Source organism: Pteronotus mesoamericanus, unplaced genomic scaffold (assembly GCF_021234165.1).
Source record: "Pteronotus mesoamericanus isolate MK-2021 breed Mesoamerican mustached bat unplaced genomic scaffold, CSHL_Meso_final contig_74, whole genome shotgun sequence".
Lineage (NCBI taxonomy): Eukaryota > Metazoa > Chordata > Mammalia > Chiroptera > Mormoopidae > Pteronotus > Pteronotus mesoamericanus.
This window is the reverse complement of record NW_026555247.1, coordinates 33781213-33802627: the sequence shown is the minus strand read 5'-3', so window position 1 is coordinate 33802627 and position 21415 is coordinate 33781213. Positions and strand designations below refer to the sequence as shown.

The 21415-nt window shown below is 45.9% G+C and overlaps 1 protein-coding gene across 4 annotated transcripts in view; it reads right to left on the bottom strand.

Annotated features, from left to right (window-relative positions):
* Positions 1–21415, bottom strand: part of ZNF532 (zinc finger protein 532) — a 95485-nt gene that overhangs the window by 4619 nt on the left and 69451 nt on the right. For all 4 annotated transcript variants that reach the window (XM_054583738.1, XM_054583740.1, XM_054583739.1 and 1 more), the window contains 2 exons: positions 19263–19544; positions 1209–1321 (listed from right to left, as the gene is read on the bottom strand). In XM_054583738.1, coding sequence (XP_054439713.1) covers positions 1209–1321; positions 19263–19544 — 395 coding nt within the window. The remainder of the gene's footprint in view (positions 1–1208; positions 1322–19262; positions 19545–21415) is intronic.

Here is a 21415-nt window from a genome sequence, read left to right as displayed (position 1 = left end):
GCATGCACGGTCTTGTGCAGAACCAAATTTGCTGCCTCTAGAGAAGCTCCCGTGGGTTTTAGAATTGGCCCCAAACTCTGCTGATTTCATGTGAGAGACCCAAACCGGGGAAGCAGTGGGAACCAGCACCAACACCACAGAACACCGGAAATCAGCCAGACAATCCTAGCATTTGACTGCCTTACCGTAACTTCATGGGGAAATAAACAAAACCGGTCACTTCAAGGGTTAGGCCATGCCAGACTTCCTTTTCATCTTCTGCCCAGCCCAGGCCTTCCCTCTAAATTCTGATTCCTTCCATACCCTCTCAACACACTGACTCTATTTACAGAGTGTCCTCATCTCTCCCGAACCACTCTCAGCTTCCATTTCTCTGAAGGAGAGTCTATGTCCCAAGAAACACTCCCTAACTAACCATTCCACAGCCATGCCCCGCTGACCTGACAGCCAGCCTGCATGAGTCTCCGGAGCCGCAGGCTGCAGACTGGCTCTGTGGCATCGCTGTCTTTATGACTCTGTATGTCTTTAGCTCTCGGCCTTTGATGAGAAGTGCCTTTAAAGTAAGTATCCTTGTTATATGCACTCACTTCAGGCATGTTCTATCTTGAGTGTAAGATAAAGCTTTCTCAATAACACCATAACAAGCTCTGATCGTCACACACGCTCATGACCACCCAAGCGGCGTGGCGTGCTGGACCACTCAGTCCCGCACCTCTTGTCTCTTAGCCAACGACGGGTGTCATGGATAAGGCTGCCCTGCATTAGGTGGCGAACTAGAGCCAAGGGACAAATGGTCCCCCTCAGACTGACTCCAGGACCAGGCCCTGACAGGGCCTCTCTGAACCACTGAGTCAGTCAAGTAGAAGTAGGCAGACCAACTTGCCCAGGCGGCCGGCTCACCGGACCAGGCCCTGCAAGTCGCTCACTTCTCCAAAATCCTCACCGATACCACGGACGCGTCTGGGAAACAGCCAAGAACACAGGAACCCACGCCGTGTGTGCAAGACACGGCTCCTTTCGAGTTTAATATTTTTAAGGGGTTACTGCCCAACCACCGCACTGCGTGTCAACACAACAGGCTATCATGACGACGTGAACTTCATAACCTGTGGGACGAGGTGGGAGTGGGACGGCAAACCAGGAGAACCTCGGTGAAGGTCCGGCGGCCTCCTCTCCCCGTTCCCCCCATGTTAGAAATCACAACTTACGAGCAGGTATAGACTTTCCTGATGCCTTTGTGCTTGATGCGATTGTGGCGGCACAGGCTGTGCGACGAGCTGAACGACTTGTCACACTGGCGGCAGGGGTGCTTCTTCATTTGCTTCATCGCGGAGGGGAGAGAGAGAGCCACGTAAGAGAACGAAGATGGAAAACGCTTTAAAAGCTAAGAGCTCCTTCCCAAGGGCTGAAGTTAAATGCTCATCATTGTTCAGCATTCGGGCCAGAGTAGCCAAGAAGCTAATTTCCACAGAATTAAACAAACGTCATCATGAAAGTGTAAAAAAAAATTTTTTTTCCTCAAAAACACGTTTTTGATTCAACACAAACACCCAGGTATTTAAGAAAAAATATTACATAATTTTCTTTGCAAAACAGATATAATGTTATTTTTAAAAGCAGGTGATATAGGAAAATGTAGCTCTTCAGTAGTTGCCAAATCGAGCCATTTTTTTCATTCATTATATCCAGAAAGAGTATGTCGCCTCACCCAATGTGCCATTTTAAATTAAATCTCTGGCTAATTTTAAACCTGTTAACTTTTGCCACTTAATGATGAATTATTCCTTATATAAAGAAAGTTTTACAGGAGACCTTTTGTTTTAAATAATACCATTTGGTTATCTTAAGAACACAAATGTCTGAAACCACTTTATGGGCATTGCCTGTTGGCACATGGAGAGAGAGGGAGACTGGGGTGTGGTAGGAGCGGGCCAGGGCACAGGAGAAAGTGATCAAGTTACATAAAAATCAAAGTTAAAAACTTCCCACTTTAGCTAAAACATAATTATGTTATCATGACATATTCCCATGCAGAACCTAGGAAGTAAAACTAATGGCTTAACTTTAAAACAAATCCTTCGGGTATGATAAGCATCGCAGTCTGCCACGAAACAACGCATCACAAGTAAACCAGACCAAAGAAGAACTGTCGGCCTCCAGAACCGAACAGCATCTGGCTCGGCCCTCACTAAAAATAAGGCTGAAGCGAGATAAGTTCTCAGGGGAATATAGGCTCTCAAGTAACATTACTATTTTTGGCCATAGAGAGAGATAAGCAAGCAATTGTGAACTAAGCGATAAAGAGATGATAAGTATATTTTTTAAATTACTTTTACACCACCTGGCAAACATGTCCTAGTCAAACGGAAAAGCAAATCTAAGTGGCTGAGAGTTTTTAACGTCTACTTCCCAACTGTAAGGTGGAGATCACACCTCAGAGGGGGCAGGGGATGAGGAGCGAAAGCAAAGGTTAGCCCAGAGCAGGGGACACAGAGAAAGCCTCAAAGAATGTTCTCTTACCAGTGAAGTTATGCATCCAAGTTTCATTTTTAAAAAATGTTTATTGATTTGAGAGAGAGAGAGAGAATGCAATGATGAAAGACAGAAATACCGACTGGTTGCTTCCTGTATGCGTTCTGTCCAGGGATCGAACCCCCAACCTAGGTGTGTGCCTTGACTGGGGATCAAACCCCCGATATTTTGCTGTCAGGGACCAAGTCTCATTTTGAAAGAGTAGAAAATAATTGTCTTTTAAATAAAGCAAATCAGTCTGGCAGGTGTTCAAAAGGGTCTTGAACCCGGATAAAGGCAAAGTGGGAAGTTTCTTCTCTGTGTTAAAGATGAAAGTCGGCCCACTGCCTTTATTGCTTTCCTAAGCATATAATCTCTGGGCAAAGAGAGAGAACAAAGCCAATTGCCAGCTGGTGCCTCTGAGACGTGCTGTCCCTTCTCCCAAAGGCATTCCTTCATCAAAACTGTGGTCACACAAAGCAGACACCAGCAAACCCCTAGTCTCTTAGAGTTACGTAGCCTGAGAATGAAGACGAGGTTACATTCAGAATCAAGCTCTAAGCAAGGAACACTCAATCATGAGTGGGTCTCCTATGTTTCAATAAAGTTCTTTAAATATCTATTAATATTTAATTCCCTTTGAACTTTGCGCATATAAGGCGGACAGTATTAAGATCACCTAGAAGAATCAAAACACAAGACACATTTCTAAAAGCAAAGTTGTTGCCAAGAATCCTAAAGGATACAGAGAACTGAAATAGACTCCTATCTGTCTAACCACACAAGGGGCAAGAGGCCTCAGAGAAATGCCTATTGCATTTTCTTGTCAAGTGAAGGGCTTAATATTCTGTTTCTTGAGGTGCTGTAGTTACATTAATAGCAAACCAAAATGTTAATAGAGAAATTTCAATAAAGAAATCCTCTGTAGATAATAAATTAAATGAAAAGCAGCTTAGCTGAATCAATAATTACTGTTTTCAAAAAGAGTTGACAACGTGTGAGATATTATTCTTTTTCAACATCTTTATTTAAAAACTGCAGACATGAACTCTGTAAGCCCCAAAACAGTGGAGCAGGCTTTCCACATCACTGGCGACAAGAAAATTACAGGTTTAAACACCAGTTTCCAGGTCTAATCTGCCTCAGAAAACAAACGACTTTCTTCTTTGCTCAATTTTAAATACGCACTAATTTACTCAAAGGCGCTTTAACCTAATCTAGTTTCATAACTGTATCTTAAATATGACAGTAGTTCACACTGCTACAATTTTTGTCAAAGATGAAAAAAATAGTTTTAAGAAAAGTATAAAGTTTATCATTGTTCTATGTTCAAAACTTTTAAGGTCGTTTATTTCCTTCTGGCTCCAATGCGGCGTAAGCTGATATTGGAGGGAACCATGGCCTTGAGTGGGCTTTTTATAGTTAACTAAAATCAAAAAATACACATTTCCTCCCTCAAGTGTTAGTTGTTTTGTTTTTTCAGTAGAGCTCTTTGAAGAAATACTGAATTAATATAGTGAGTGGGCAGGGCTGAAAAATTTTGTGGAACCTTACAAATCAACACATGGGTACACTTCCTAAACTTTCTCCCCGATTTCCAAGTTCTGCCTCTTTCCCCCCCACACACACCAAAGGAGAGCAAGCATCAGCCTCCCCAGCAGATCCGTGCTGGGGGGCTCCAGCCCTGGGCCCACAGTCCGAGGTCTGAGGCCGAACATGCCCCTGAGGCCCATTGCGTTCAGGTGGCACCCGGTGAGTGTGTCCCGGGCTGCCACCGGCTCTGTCGCAATGAGCCATTTCCCGTGCTGAGAACTAGTCCCTTCTTGTCTCTCCATTTGAGAAAATTCCCAGCTTCACAAATCCAACTGGCTAGACCTCCTCTTCACTGTTTCCTGGGATTCCCGCCTCCCGGGGGCCTCTGCCGGCCCCAACAGGCAAAACTCCTCCTCCTCACGACCCCCCACACACCCAGGAACACCCACAAATTTAAGCTTATTCCCAAGTCATGCAGACACACTCTTCAGCTCTATCCTTTTTCATGAAAAGGGGAAAACCACCTATATCCTTTCAATGGATCACAGTAGCCCTCTCTCAGAACTTAACTTCTAAACTCTGGACCCTTCCACTTGGAAATCTGTTCTACAGAGAGACCCACACATGGTCCAATCAGTTCTGCTACAGTAGTAACACAACGTACATATAAACATGTTCTAAATCACTGCACTATGCAAAACCAGCCAACAAAAACTACAGGGCCTCCATCAAAAAATAAGCGAGGGGCATAATACCCAAACACTCTGTCAGTGGTATAGTTATACAACAGGAGCATGATTTTATACACGTCTAATGGTTAAAAAACAGATAATGCAGAATCAAGATGGCACTTTAGCTGGAAAATGACCGGCCGTCTGCATGTGGAAGTGAGCGTAGAGGGTTGCGGCTTACGGAGCTTTTGTGAGGGGGTGGGAGAAGGGTGATCTGAAATGGGAGGGTCGGAGGGAAGCTGTAATAACACCAGGTGGGCGCCAGGGTGAATCAACCCCGGGGGAGACGCGGTCGCGGGTGGACCTGTGAGGTGCACGCGTGCTTTGTTTATCCCTGCACAATCCGTTCCACAGTTTGCCAAGTTCGCCTAGTGTTTCTCAGGGGCGAGATCGCACACGAGCAAACTCAGACGTCAGGTGGTGCCACCCCTGTTCCCTGATGTGTTGACTGCATGGGGACAAATCTGCGTTTCCAACGCTAGAGTTTTAACAGCATGGACTATATAATAATGGGGAATAAATCTGGGGCCACTGAGTTGGCCAAATGCAGCACATGCCGTCATACCACACCATTCTCGCCACGTGGCCACAGGAAAGAACGGGAGATCTCAACGCACTGGTACGAAGGGAAGCGTAACATGTACCAGAGGGAGAAAGAGCTGGAAAATCATGTTAACAAGCTGTCTTCTGTGTTTGAAATAGTAAAAGTGGGAACAGATGCATATATGATGATACTTATATAGAGGAACTTCACGGTGCAGAACCTGGCGATGGTGGGTAGCAAGGGAGGAAAGAGGCTTTTTGCTGTATTCCTGCATATTGTTTGGGCTTTTGAAACACGTGACTAGAGCATATACCAAAAATAATTTTGCTGCCTCAAAAAAAATTTTGTGAGGTTTACTGAAGTATAATTTATAAAATATAAAATTCACTCTTTTTAACGTCTAGTTCTGAGTTTTGACCAATGGGTACAGTTGAGTAACTGCCATTACAATCAAGATACAGAACAATTTCATTGCCCCTCAAATTCCCACATGCCCGTTTATAGTCGGCCCCTCTTCCTACACCCAACTTTTGGTAAGAGCCGGTCTGTTTCTCAGCTACACTTTTGCTTTTCCACTTAAGCAAATGGAACCATGTAGCAGAGCAGGTACGAGTCTGGCTTCTTTCACTGGGCGTAACACAATTGTAATACATAACACAGTCCATCCATGCTGCTGAGAATCTTGGCGGTCCATTCCTTTTCACAGTGGACGGTATGGAGATACTTCAGTGTGTTCATCCGTTTACAAGGCGAAGGGCATCTAGGTTGTTTCCAACTAGGTGTGTGAACTAGAAACATTCACACACAGGTTCTGGTGTGAACACGTGACTTTATGTCTTGGGATCACTGAGTCATGCGGCGCATTGGATGAGAAACCCTCACGCCAGCCTCAAGGCTGGCGGTGCCCTGCCTCCCTGCCAGCGACGTAGGGACTCCAACGGCTCTGGGACCCTTCCCGCAGCTGGGGCTGCCACTTTACTCTATCGCAGCCGCTGCAGAGGGCGGTCAGCGGCGTTCCACTGTGCTTTTAATTTGTGTTTCTCAAATGACTTAAAGTACTAAGGTTTTAAAAAAAAGTCCATTCGTGTATCTCTTTCCCCAAAGAGTGAATTCACTCCTCTATACACTGAAAACATCCCGGGCCTTCCGCACACAGAATACTACGTCAGCTCTCATTGTACGAGTGAATGAACACTGAAAGGAATAAAGGCATGCACATTTATCTCCTGGAATGATGTGAGCAGGTTCCACAAAGTAATCGGAGAGTAAACAATTTAAGATAAAGTGCTGGACACGGGGCAAGCACTGCTTAGATTCTGGAAAATGGGGGAGCCATGAGCATGTTTAAATATTGATAAGAAAGAGCCTATTAAAAAAAAACCTTGAAAATATTGAGGACAAAAGCAAGAGATGGGTCAAAGAGGAGGGAGGGATTCAGACAGAAGGAAGGACCAGGCTTCCTGTGCGGCCGGAGGTAAGGCGACACCCACAGACAGGTGCGATGCTTATTACAGTCAGCAGTGGGCGGGGGGGAGGAAAGGACCAGGAAATTGAAGGAATTCCTGCTCAGGTGGCCTCTGTTTTCCAATGAAGAAGACACGGCACATCTAGACCACGCAGGCTTCATTTCCTTTCTCTTATCTTTTCCAACTATAAAAATAACAAATGCTTATTGCAAAATGAGAGAGAGTAAAGACTGCTTCTAATTTCACCCACTGAAGTCATTTTCTAGCTACATAGCTTTCCCATGTCTTTCTTTTCTGAATATACACTTATGTGTATTTATAATAAGGCTACATAGTATACACATTGACTTGTATCCTGATTTTTTTCACTTGTAAAACACACACAGCTACATGTTTTGTTGTTTCTACATTCTTCGCAATGCCTGCACAGTATTCTCTTGTATAAATGAACCCCAATTGAAATATTTTCTATTAATGATTTAGGTTGTTTCAGCTTTTCAGGAATTAGATAAAAATTTCAGTAGTCAGCCAATTGTTTCCTTTGATAAATTTCTGAAAGCAGCCTTTCTAGTTTAGAAATTGTAAAAACATTAAGGCTCTTTGGCGCTTCTTGCAAAACTGCCCTTGAACAGGACACCAACCATGTCAACTGGAGCTTGTACCCCAAGAGTCAACATCAGATCACCATTCACCAACTCTGCCAGTGACAGGTAAAATATTACACTGCACTTTGTATGGTCCCCAGTGGCGCTGGGCGTCCTGAGCCACTGGTATCCCCAGTGAAATGCCCGATCATACCCTTTCTGCAGTTCTCTGAGGAGGGAGGGCAGGGAGAGTGGCCGGTGAGCGGGGCAGAGGGCAGACCACTCGGCCTCGTGAACCATGGCGAGGGCTCTGGGTCCCCCCAGGAAGGATGGGAGGACACGGAAGGGTTTGAGCAGAGGAGTGAGTACTATGATCAACTTATTTTCAATGCATCACTCGGCTGCCAAGTGCACATGCAAGGAAGCCAGCGAGGAGGCTGCAACGATCTGGTGGAGACACTGCGTGTGTGTGCCCTGGGCTTGGAAAGCGAAGGTGATGGTAAATGATTGGAGCTCGTATGTGTGTATGTCCAGTTCCGACGGCTAGGAGTGTTTGTGGATGGGCTGGATGTGGGTGACCAAGGAGAGAAAAAGAGGAGTCAAGCGTCACCCCAAATTCTCCAGCCTACGCACCTGGTCGAAGAGTTACCGGTTACTAACTGGGAGAGGCGGGAGAAGCAGGCAGGAAGAGGAGGAATCAAAGGTTAAGTCTGCGGGGCCCATTGGAGATCTTCTAAGAGATGCTCCACTGGTGGTTCAATTCTAGTCTGGCCTTAGGGGAGACGTCCAGGCCGGGGGTCTAAACTTGTTGAGTTATTAGGAGACAGATTTAGACAGACAGACAGACAGACAGCTTTTTATATCATGGGTCTGAATGAGAACTTTTCTGAGTGTAAATGGACACACCAACATTTATGAGTCTAGAAAGACTGAGAAGAACCATCAAGGAGGAGGGATGAGAACCAAGAGTGTCCCGGAAGCCTAGCAAAAGAGAGCATTTCAAGGGGGACCCAACAAGACAACTGCTTCAGACAGGTAAGGAAGATGTCACCTGGGGGAGCCAAAACCCCTGGGCTGGGTGCCACGGAAGTCACCGGGGAGCTCGGTAAGCGTGGTTTGGGTGGTGAGATGAGACAAACACCCAAAGCGGAGGAGAGACGTGGAGAGTAACAGGAGAGAAAATGACCTCTGGCAGATCGGTCATAAAGGGAGGCAGAGAAAAGGGGGTTAGAAAGGTTCCTTTGTTTGGTTTCTGTAAAAGGTACCATGATGCTCCATGATTTTGAAAATAATTGGGAAGAGCTGAAGATGCAGGAGAGCGGGGAGAAGCGTGGCTATGACATCCTCGCGGGTCAGCAAAGTGGCGGAATGAAGCACTCAGACAGGGGGCCTGTCCTTAGGGAGGGACAAGAGTCACCCTTTGCAAGGGGAGAGGACAGCGTACGTGCATCCAGGTGCAAATGGACTTTCATTGCGCCGTCCCTCCTCACGTGTGAGGCAGAATCCAAATTTCTTGACTTTTGAGACTGTCCACAATCTAGTCCTCAACCAAGCATTTTGACTAGTCTCCTAGGCCTTTATGGATGTTCCATTTGAAGGCCCCCAAATTCACATCTTCTGAATGACCCGCTCTTCCCTTGACCTCTGAGACAGGTCCCCACGTGCCCCAGGCCCACTGAAACCCTCTCTACCCCCAGCCAGCTCGCCTCGCAGCTCCTCGGCGGGCGCTCCCCGCCTCTCCAGCCACCATCCTCTTCCTCTCCCGCTCACACCCCACACAACCGCCACAGCGAGCCACTGGAGACGCACAACTCAACATCTGTTCCTCTGCCTAAAACGCGGCCCTGCTCTTGGCCATGCCGCCCTCCCTTCAAACCCTCCCTGGTGCATCACCCCCCAAAATGACTTGCTGGCGGTCCCTCAGCCTGTCATGCTGGTTTCTACCACAACCACTTCTTGCTACTCTGCACCTGGGGCGAACTCCCCGCTGCAGCCTCCAAATACCCCTTGGGGTGGCATTTGCTCTGTGGCCTTCCCTGGCACCTTCCAAACCATGCCCACCTCTCACCTAACAGTGATGCTCAAACCTCCGCTTCCTTGCACCTTAGATGGAAATCCAGTTCTCTTCCACCTACCACACACGATTTTCATTTCTCATTTTACTCTGTCCTCCTCCAACCTCTTTAAAGACTGAACTATTCAATACAGATTTTATTGCTTACTCTGTTCACAGCGCCTCAACAAGAACTGAGCCAAAATCTGACTTGAAAGCACCTTTCACTTCATATTGAATCATACATCGCCTCGTGGTTCCTCCGAGACTCTAGTTTTACACCCAAACTCCTACAAGTTTTAGCTCTTAAAATATTTATGCTTCCTTTTTTATACCCACTTGTGAGCACCTGCAGGGCAAGACTTATATTTTAAACTTTATTTGTGCTTCTCCATAGCAAACTGATAAATATTTATAGAATAAAAGGTATATACGAAAGAACAAACATGGTTAAAAGTTAAACATTCCCAAAGTATGAATGAATGGCCTTCTCTAAATAGTTTCATAATTGTACGTTATCCTTGTAATATCTAAGTACCCAGACAAACCAAAGTAGAGACTGATATCATGAATGCATTAAAAAAATCTACAGTCCGTGCTCTTAGTTTTCCTACAGGATAACAATGTGCTAAGACTACCTATAAATCATAACTCAACTAAATTGATTTTACAAAAAGAAATTCACTGAAGAAACAGATCACATCCTGAGCAAAGCTATTCAATAGATAAAAGGTATAATTTTCACTGTGAGAATTCTTGAAACTTCTACCAGGATAAGTTAAAATACAATGCTTTTTATGTATTTCAGTTTCTTCATCTATTCATCTGTTAGATCTGGATATAGTCAACGTGTGCCTCAACGCTGACGAGCTTTCACTCCCTTTACATAAACATTCCCTACAGTTATAGATGGTAAATCTTATGAAATGAGGCTGCTAACCGAAACCACCGTGCCCTCTTAGAAAATGGTCTTTCACACATCAGCAGTTAGCCTGCCTTGCCCCTGAAGTCTGGAATACTGCGGGTCATAAATTCCGAAGTCCTGACTGAGAGAACTTGATACCTAGGACGCTAGTGACATTTTTCCAGTTCCTGTCTCGCTATATCCAAGAATATATAAATAAATGGGCATTCAGACAAGTGCAGAATAGGAAACTCAACTTACATACGTGTGAAAGCACCAAGAAAAATAATTTCTGAGTACTAAAATGATCCAAGTTTCTACAAATTGGAACTGAGTGTCTCAGGGAAATATTTAAACACAGAGAATAAATTTAGACCAGTGGTTGGCCGACTTTTTCTATAAAGGGCCAGGCTGTAAATAGTTTAGGCTTTGCAGATCACACAGTTTCCGTCGCTACTACTCCACCTTGTAGTTCCAAAGCTGCCGTAAACAATGATACATACATGAAGGGGCGTGGCTGTGTTTCAACAAATTATTTACAAAAACAGGTCGCGGGGCTGCCAAACATTGTTTGCTGACCCTGATTTAGACCATTCTCTCACAGTCTACAGAAACAAAGCCAAGTCTCCATCACTCAGAACCAAGTCTATTTAGGAAAGTAGGTGATCGACTGAGGTCAACACAAGTCACACATCTAAAGCAAGGAGAATGGTTTCTTTTTCAGATGACATGCACGGAACATGTCCTGAGAACATGCCCCCTCCCTATCACTGTCCCATGCTATTAAGGTGACAGTATGCCTGAAGAACGAATATTTGCTTGTTGCTATGCTTGTTTAACACGACAACACACAAAGCCAGTCTCCTAACTTTCTGGTTATGAGACTGCCTGGTTTGCTGGTGACACTGCACAACTGAAAAGGTAAGACACAGACCTGTCATCAGTGTACAACAGAAGGCCACGCCCAGGGCAGATGGGACGGGAGGGTGTCCCTCCACAGCTGCTGTGCTCAGAGCCACGCGAGGTACTCGGCAATGGGAAAAGGTAAGCGCTCAGAGAAAGCCTGGCTTCCTGACCCGGCTGGCAGGTTCATGGCCGTGACACTCGGAGAGGCCTGCCCGGGTATCACTGGGTCATCACAGGCACAGGACCGCCTGGGGCCTTGGTGACCAGTGATGTCATGCACCAAGGGCGTGAAGGTCCTGCTACAGACCCCAAACAGGCCCCGGGGCTCTGCCATCCCGCCATCCACTCCATGGAAGGCCCTGCCAGAGAAAGTCCTGGTGAACTGCTCCTCTCTCTCCGTCACAGTTCACAGCGGGAAAAACGGAACGGGGGAGCCGGGGGCGGCCGCAGCTCACTGGCTCTAGGGCTCAGGAATCAAAGATAACACGAGCATGGGAAAGATCTTGTCGCCGAATTCTTCTGAGCCTGGTTCAGTTTCATTCCCCTTCCACCTGTAAGTTTGTCCCGTCTTTTTAGCCTCCTTGGTTCCTAAAATGTGTGCCTGTCAATGGTGACATTTCTCTATTATTTCTGTTCTCAGAGAATCCAGTCCTCAAAGAGGGACCACTGGAAAGAATATAGAGAATGTTTTTCTTCTCATGTGATTTTTAATACAGTCCTCTTGCCCTTTTTAATTAAAAAGCAATCTACAAGAAAAGAGGTCTTCAGGAAGGAATTTTTTCTGACAATCACTATTTTATAAAAGGACAAATACTGCTACAGAATGAAAAATTAAAATATACTGTCTAAAGACCTATGTAGATTCTTTGTGATATTATTTCCACAAATCAAGACAAAAGAAACTAGTTGTTCCTTTTGAAGATAATCACTGTTTTTATCAGATGATCTGTAAGAACTGTTAATAACGTTAAAAAGGAAACAAGTCTAAATATAAAAAAGCTTAAAAAGTAAATAAGCGCTAATATTAAAAAGCTAAGACTGAAACTGACTGACGATGGTAATTTTCACCTGTCTCTCCCAGCCCTGCATGATACACTGATTCCCCAGCTGTCTAAACAAACCATATTAACGAAGTGCTGCAGGGCAGACTCACCCACCGTCAGATGTGAAGGCGTGAAGGAGCACGTGACGCCACGCGAGTTACCAGGAAGCCGGTCTGGCCCCCGTGTGAGAACCGACTGTCCTACAGCCCCTGAAAGGCTCTTCTGTGTTTCTTGTCTTGGTGTTGATTTCAGTTTTGCAATGACTTGGCTTCGCATGGATGTAGAGAAAATACTGCCTCTTTCTTCCCTGACAACCTTCCAAATCTTTATTTGCAGCACCTGTGCAGTACGCAATATACACAGAAGCTTCCACCTTGCTCACCCCAGGCTCTGGCTCCTCCCCTGCCAAACAAGAGTGTGTTCCCACGCAGACCTTGGGGTGGCTGCTGGAAACCCCACACCCTGGTCCTGAGGCGGAGGGGAGGCGGTGGGTTCTAAGGCAGCCTTTGGCACAAGGGTTAAGTTCTGAAAAAGGCCTGCGGCAGCAGTTCTGAGTCTGCGGTTCTCCCGCGTGCAAACTGAGCGGGAATGCATGACCTCTCCGTTACCTTCTCATGCTGTCGATGCCACGATTCCTTATTAGGTCGGCCATGGCTTGAGTGGCCTTTTATTTCCTTTGACATCCCCGCCTGAGGCATGTAAAATTATCATCCATCTTTTTGGGGCTTTGAGGTAGTATCGATTTACAGACACAATCACATGCTAAATTCTTAAAACCTAAAACCTTGGCCTGCCAATTGGATTTAGGAACCTATTTCCCTAAAGAAATTACAAATCAATGCTGCATTCTCAGGCAAGTACATAAAAACCTACCCACGTAATAACAGAACCATAAAATTGGACTGATATTCTAAAACCCGACGACGTTTCAGCACCCATTCAATGAAAACACCTCATCCCACAGCAAATATGAGTTCAAGTCATAAAAGAAGCTACTTTCCTACCTCTTCCCTCTGCCCCGTGGGATCTACACTGTACCTGCCAGGGACACAGGGCAAGGAGGCAACCTGGAATGCAGCGAGCCGCTGCGGTCTGCCAGGGAACAAGGGTGGGGACTTCGGGGGGCATCCGTCTGGGTCTTGGGCAGGAAACAGGATGAGAGGCCATGGGTTTAAAATAAGGCAAGTTGCTGGTTCTGAGCAGCATAAAGAGACAGCAAAATCAAACCTCCAACAAACCAAGAAGAGGAGGAGGAGGAAGAGGAGGAGGTGGAAGTGAAGGAGGAGGGGCGGGGGCAGGAACTATATCCATGCCGGGCAGCCACGGGGCAGTGGAAGCAGAGAGAAGGAAAACTGCTTCTCTGCAACAGGCAGGGGAGTCAGTCCCTGGCTGCAGGTGATGTTTTTAATAAGAATGTGCTTAAGCCCTCAAGTCTTGGTACATTCACGCAAAGCAGACAGAGACGGGAGCCAAGTCTCACATTTCTCCTGTCTGGCGATGGCACCGGCCCAGTCTCAGGGCAGCCTCTACCTCCTGAGGCCGAGCTCCCCATGAGAGATAAACAGGAAGGGCCCAGGGAGGAAGTGACGTCGTCAGTCTCCAAAATAACAGCAGCCATGGCGGGTGATGCGCTCACTGCAAAAGCTGGCACGTCTGTAAACACCGTCGTCACTGGGGAGGCAGGAAGCGCCCGGTTGTAACCAGTGACTGCTCACTCGCCTTGTAGAGGACTGACTCTTCAGAGTGCTGCAGGAACGGCGCTTCATGTGCAAAGACACAGCTTGGTATCTGCGGGGCCAGCACGTTACGTCACCTTCTAATACCTGCTTGATGAGTCTGTGTGGATCCAGTCCCTTTGGGCCGGTCGTTCTGGCCAAAGGCGCTCACCTGCCAGGTGGCTGGTGAAAGTGAAGGTGCAGTCTTTGGCTATGAAAAGGAGTGAGCGTGACTGGCCACACTGCAGGTCCGAAAGAGCCGAGCTGACCATCACGTTGCGTAATTCACTCCGCAGGACTGACCTGAGAACTAGAGGCAGGCAGGGGCCTCTCTCCCGCGTGTTTCTCCTGATTCCTGAAACTCTTTCTGCAGGAAGAGCCTCCATGTACCTGGAAACCCGCTCCAGCTACTACCCAGCCAGCCCCGAACACATCCCAGGCAGTGACTAAGACATACAAGTCCCTCCAAAGATCCATGACTCTCGGAGGATTTATGTGATAAATTAACAACATCACAGCACTGTTGACTACAACTGCAACTCACTCCAGTAAGGCAGTAGGTCCCAAGTGAACACTATAAGACTGTTACACTCAACATTGTTCCAAAACTATAAATGCACACTCGTTCATTCAGTGATGGCAAAAACAACTTTAACCAAGACTGACCATAAACAACCTTAACCAATTAAAGTAACGATGGATGGAAAGTCTTATATTTGCTAACTCTTCCTATCCCATGTTGAAAGATTTAATGAGACTAAAATTAAGGAATTTTTCAAATACCAAGCTTTTCTGCGCTGCAAAGAGTAGACTGCTCAGCAGTGTTTGAGGAGTCTGGACCGCTTCCCACATCTGCCGCTTACAAGCTGTAGAACCCGGGGCAATAAATGACTGAACCTTGCTTACGCTTCCTTTTCTCGTCCATAAAACGGGACCAGTGACAGCGTCTACCTCACGAGCCTGTTTTAAGAGTAAGTAAAACACTAGACAGCACGTGGCCAGCCCTAAGTCAGCATTGGCCACCCTGTCATCCTCATCACCCTCTACCTTCCGATTTAGCACAAACTACCAAAATCATCCATCAGGCGACTTTTGCAGTCCACTGGTTCAGAACATTTATGTGCTGTCGTAGCACACAGTAAAATCAGATCTTCCCAGTAACTTCTAGCCTGGTAGACGTTTTAATAAGAACGTTCTTAAGCCCTCGAGTCCCAGTACATTCACCCATAGCTCAGGAACTATGCTTTCCTGAGACCTTTAGCCAAGTACACTTTTCAAACTCCTTACACGTGTATAGCATGTTTCATACTTCTATCTCAGCTGAGGCCCGAAAGGACTGGAGGCTGCTCCTCACATCACATACAGTTCTTTAGATTGTGGGTCCCCAACCCTCGTTAGGAACCGGGTGCAAGCGAAGCTCGTCTGAGCTCTGCCTCATGTCTCCCCCGCTCCCCCTCATCCATCCACAGTGGGCCAGTGAGTGAAGCTCACCTAAGCTCCGCCGCCCCCTCCCCTCCTGTCTTCCATGAAACCGGTCCCTGGTGCCAAAGAGGCTGAGAATGGCTGCCCTAGATCTAGGTACCTACAACCCAGGACAGCATGGTCACGAAAGCACGCACGATGCCCGTTTCAAGGAAGAGGAAGTCCCATCTAAGATCTCTTCCAAATCAGCACCCATTCTTCATCCAGTAATTCAACTAATATTTACTGGCTTACTGTGAGCGAGGGAGAGAAGCTCCCAGAGACTTTACGGAGGGGAACGGAGGAGAGAGGAAAGCCTGACGTGCCTGAGGGAGAGGCGCCCTTCAGAGTGGCAAGGACACAGCAGGGAGCCCACGCTATTGTGGGCGATGCGGGGAGGGGGCCTGCTTCAGCCCAAGGGCCCAAGAGCGGCTTTCCAGATGAGCTGATGTCTAAGCCGAAACCTGAAGGGTTAAAAGAAGTTCACCACCTGAAAGGTGAGATCCTTCAACTAAAGGCAGGCGCCTGAAATGCCCAGAGGCAGATGAGCAGCGTTCAGAGCAGTTCCCGTTCAGAGCCTGTCCAGCCAGCCTGTCCAGCTCAATCCCGACTAGAGAAAGGGGTAGACATACTCCCAGGAAGCCACTAGACTGAGGGCCACAGAGGCGTAACACCTTGCACAATCAGAACTGCACGGTAAGGCTAATACTCTGGGCACGCAGAGATCAATGGGTGAACTAAGGGTATTAAGTGAACGGATGGGGAGAGGGCTAGAGAGAAGGAAACACCATGTCACGTTGGACACCAAGCTTCGCCTGCAGAAGCTTGAGGGGGCGGGAGGGGGCGGGGTACGCTCTTTGTTAGGCCACTTTAAAGCTTCTGTGAATTATCCAACAAGCTGAAAGGCTTGATACTGTGGTTGGATTCCAGAGACTGGAATGCAGGTAAGAAACCACAGCTGGAGACAGAGGCTGGGAAGTTATCTGCACATCTATGTGAGAAGTGACGAGCAACTGATATTCCCCAGAGAGACAGTGAAACGTTTCCATGAGAAAACCCAGAAGAATGTAGCACTCAACACTTAGGGTGGGAAACGCTTTTAGGAGAACTGTCGATTGGGTGAGAAATACTGCAGTGGAGTCAATAGAGGTCAAGTCCCAAAAAACTTCCACTGGACACAACAACAAGGCCACAGGAGAGGTGAGTCTGTTGACAAAGTTGAAGCCGAAAACCCAAAGGTGGTCACTTGAGGGGTGACTGGGAGTGGAAAGGTGCTTGGTTGGCTTTCAGAAAGGCACAGGAAAAGAGAGAGTGCCGAAGATGTGAAGTTTGGGGTTTAAACGCAGGCGAGGTGACAGGAGAATCCCGACAGGCGGGAAGAGGAGGAGAGCGGGAAGGGACGCAGGTACGTCTGCAGGTAGGTGCTTGCAGGTGGGGGGCTCCAGTCAGGCTCAGCCGGCAGAACTCCACTCACATGCTGGCTTCTGACTCCCGTTCACCCAACCTTCTTTACAGTTCAGCAGTTTATAAAGACATTGCCTTTCCTCCCCCACCTCCCTTGAGTTCCTTCAGGAGGCTGCCTGAACTGAATTGAAACTGTAATCTAATCTGATGTGGCTCATTCCAAAAGGCAGGGTCTCAACCTCTTCAAAGCTAATCCTAAAATCCCACTAAGCCTACCATTTCCTCTGTGATGAATGGCTGCCTCCAATGCAAGTGTACACATCGTGCACAGCACGCTGGCACACACACGGTTCGGGCGGGCTCCATGCTGCCATCCAAAGCAAATAGTTTAAGCAAGTGTTAAATTTCATCTTCGAGTCTAGATCCAGTAATTGTCAGATGTGCAAGATAAAAGACAGTTTAGGGGGAGAAATAAACAAAAAGAATTCTGCAATGTTACAAGATGGTTACAGAAGTCTCAAATGTACAAGAGACAAAAGGATCGGACTGCTAGATAAGTAAGGTCTGCTGGTGTTTAGTATTTGTGAAATCCAGTCTGGGTGCCAAGACAAGACTTCTGGAATCACTAACACATCAGGCTCTGAAAGAACTACTGGTATTTACACAGAAGGCTTACCAAGTACTGACCATCAAGAACTACCCAGCACTTAACAATGCACGTTGTGAGACGCTACGGCCTATTCAGGGAGCCTGAGGTTGACATGACGAAATCAACAACGGGCTACTAAAGCCATGCTATTGCATCAGTAACTAATTTTTATATGAAGAGATACTGAATTAAAGTACAGTTAGACCTAATACAACAAGAATATCTTTTTGCAATTTGTGATCATTGTGACTGATGTTCAAAAGCAAGTTTATAAGACTGGGAATGGTAGCCAGATCAAACTTGAGCGTCATGAGTAGTTCAACTAAATGATTTCAACAAATCAGACTACAAAGCAATGCTTAAGCATTTAATGTAACAAGAATCTAGTGCAAACTGTCAGTAATCACAAACCATTTCCTATGCATGCTTTACACAGGTTCCCACGGTCGACTATTTGGTTTCATTGGCTTAAGTTAAAGCAATAAAATGGTTTGTTTAACGTGTAATGTCTCTGAAGCCCCTAATCAATCTGGGAATCACTACAAACGTGACAAGCTGGTATGATGTGCCTTGGGATGCAATACAAAAAGAATACCGCACCTATGACATATTCCTATCTAAAAATATTCAACCTGAATCTAATCGAATTTCTAAGAATCATGGGATAAGGAGAAACAAGTTAAACATCAAAAGGAAACCATGACCCAAATCCAGACACTCAGGAGACTATATACCCAATTTTTCCAATAACAATAGCACATTAAAAAATAAAATAAACCTGCTACAGAATTCTTAAGTTATACAACAACCCAATATAATGCAGACTCTTCTCTGGATCCTGACCAAAACAAACCAATGTTGAGATCATAATAATATTAAAAAATTATCTTGCTAGTTTATTAAGTCTAATAATGAGCATTTGAAAATTTTTTCTTAACTAGAAATGTGTACCTATTTTTAAAAGAGAAAGAACAGCCCTGGCCAGGAAGGCTCAACTGGTTGGGTGTCATCAGGCAAACCAAAAGGCTGTGGGTTCAGTCCCAGTCAGGGCACGTACGAGAGGCAGCTGACTGACCTTTCCCTCCCATAGCGATGTTTCTCTCCCTCTCCTTCTCCCTCCCTTCTCTGCTCTCTAAACCCTCTCTCCCTTCCTCTCTCTCTCTAAAGGCAATGAAAAAAATGTCCTCAGGTGAGAATAAAAGAAATAAAAATTTAAAAGAGAGAAAAAAATATATACATATTGCAACTCAGATTTTTCAGGGATTTTGAGTTCTAGAACTTCTCCTAGACACCTTTGAGGAGGAGGCCCCTCTTCCCACTACCGAGCTCAGGAAATAATTACGGAAGTCATAAAATGCTACTAGCAGTTTTCAAAACATGCACTTTCTTCTTCTCCTGCTTTCCTCTGTGTTTGTCAGAGGGCTAAGAGGTAAGTTCAAACACTTTGAACTTTGGGTCACCTTTTGCTCTCAGTTTCCTCACGAATGTGGTTGATCACTCACTGCCAGCCTTAGGTGTGTAAGGGACAGCAATTATTAGTAAAATCACAGAACAAGATTGGGGGGGCTTAGAAATGTCCACTTCATAGAGACACTGAGGCTCAGAGACACTCAGTGGTTTTTGAGGTCACCCTACCAATTACTGACAGAGCCAAGAACCCACATCCTGGAGATCTGTCTGTCCTGGAGGTCTGTCCAGCCAGAACGCTGCCTTACACCAAGGAGGGGAGGGGGCTAGGGGAGAGGCTCTCCCTCTTACCTTCCCATGCTCCTTCCTCACGTGGGAAATGTAAACATCTCTTTGCGTGAACAGGCGGTCACACTCCCAACACGTCCACCCAGGACTGGCCACTTTCTTGGTTTCCATTGATTTCTTCACGGGAGATGGAGATTTCTTTTCCAATTTCTCTTTCCCATTCATGGATCTGGTGTCCTCTTTGTTTGGATTTGCTGAATTTTGAGTTGCGGGCTTAATGCTCAAAGGCAAGTTTATACCCAAGTTTGGAGGCCCTTCGATACTTTTCAATGTTCCATGCATAGACTATGTCATGAAAAGAAAAGAAAGATCTATCACAAACCGCACAACTAAAAGAGCACGCGTGGACTATCTTAAGGCACAGGACGATTAAATGTGATTTTTATATTCATCCTGAAGTATTTAATACATGAAGAAGAAAACTCAAGCAAAATATATGCTTAAAAAATAGATGAAGTGTTGTCTGCATGTCAACTAGATAGACATTTCTAGTTCCAAATTATTTTTGAAAACTTGTTTGTGGCATCTTGAAACTCTTTGAAGATAAAGACTTCTGTACTGAATCCAGATTATTCCTAACACTCTGGCACGACACAGTGAATATTCTCTATAACCAACCAGCTCTGGGAAAAATGTTTTACTTTCACATACTGGTGCGAGTAAAGACCCTCAGCTAACCAACTTTAACAAACACCTAGGACCAACATGCTAATAATAGCGAACTTTCTCCCTCCCTTTCGCCTTTTGCTTTCTTGGGAGACTCGTAACAGTGTGGAGTTTTGCTGGGGCTTGGGGGTTAACTATAATCTCCCTACATCCTATCTGAATCCATCAGTCTGACTGATAGCACCCAGACTTGCAAACTATACACAGAAGAGACTCAAAAAGCCTTTTAAAACTGCTGAACTCTTTATTCTCATTAACCTCAGCAGCTACCTTCAAGTTAAAAATCTCAGGATTTCAAAATCTACGGGGGTAAAATAAGTGCATTTGATCCTGAAGATCAGCTCACTTTGGTTTTTGTTTTGTTTTCTGTTCTAGAAGCATGAAATAAAATAAAAACAAAAAACCAAGGAAGCAAATTGCTGTGTCTCAATATACAAGTGATCTTTGAACAGGACCTCCTTTTATTCGCATTAGGCTGTCACTAGGCCCCGCGTTCCTGTGGCTGCGGAACGGCAGGACACGGGACATCCCGCCCGTTTCCTGCGCCAGCACGTGCAGGCCTCCCCGGTGCGGGGCTCGCTCGGTCAAGACCCGGCTCCACCTTCCTCCCTGAGCCTGAGTGAGGGGCCGTCCCTTCCGCAGACTCTCCAGCATATGTTCTCAAGGCAAGGTCTTCTCTCAACAGTCCCGAGAAGGAGCCAACCTCCTGCAATACTGTGTAACCCCAGAAGGGACACGGGCTTCTCGCACTGTCCCCTGAGCAGAGGTTCCAGCTCTACCCTGGACATGGGCTCGGGCTGCACGTCCAACATTCCTTTGCAAAGAGAAATTGGGTGAGGCGTGCTGTCTTGACAGTGAAACGCTAGACGTTGGCCTTTCTACCACACTGCGCAGAGGCGGGCTTTTTTTCAAAACACAAGCCACATTTTTACATTGTTAACCATTTAAATCCACCTCCCCCCCAAAAAAAGGACACCTAAACCCAAAATCTTCTAATAAGGCTTCGGTAAGTTTCTAGGCAAGTGCATTTTTACTGACTAAAAAGGTGAAGAGAGAATACGGTATTAAAGTAGTCTTTTATAAAATGACCCATTTGCTACAGAAATTAGAGAAAAGCATGCAAAAAAAGAATTCCTGCCGTGATCAACAGACTGTGTGCTAGAGTAAGAATTTCTAACTTATACATTTTATTTTCACATTGTAAGTAAAAAGACTGTTTATTTAAAACAAATCTTTTTAATAACAGGAATACAACTTGATTCTCTCAGAGTTGATTCTCCTTCGCTTTGGTGACAATATCTTGAATGATCATCGTTACTTGAAAGTTTCCTTTACATGTAAATGCCTACATAGGCGAGGGGCCTATGGTGAGCAAATCTGTCCTTTGCTGGAACTAGGAAATGCCATGGACTGGATTAGATTGGGCAAATAGAGAGCTGCTTTTAAATAAATGCTTATATGGAGAAATGTTCCTGTGCTACTTCTTTTTC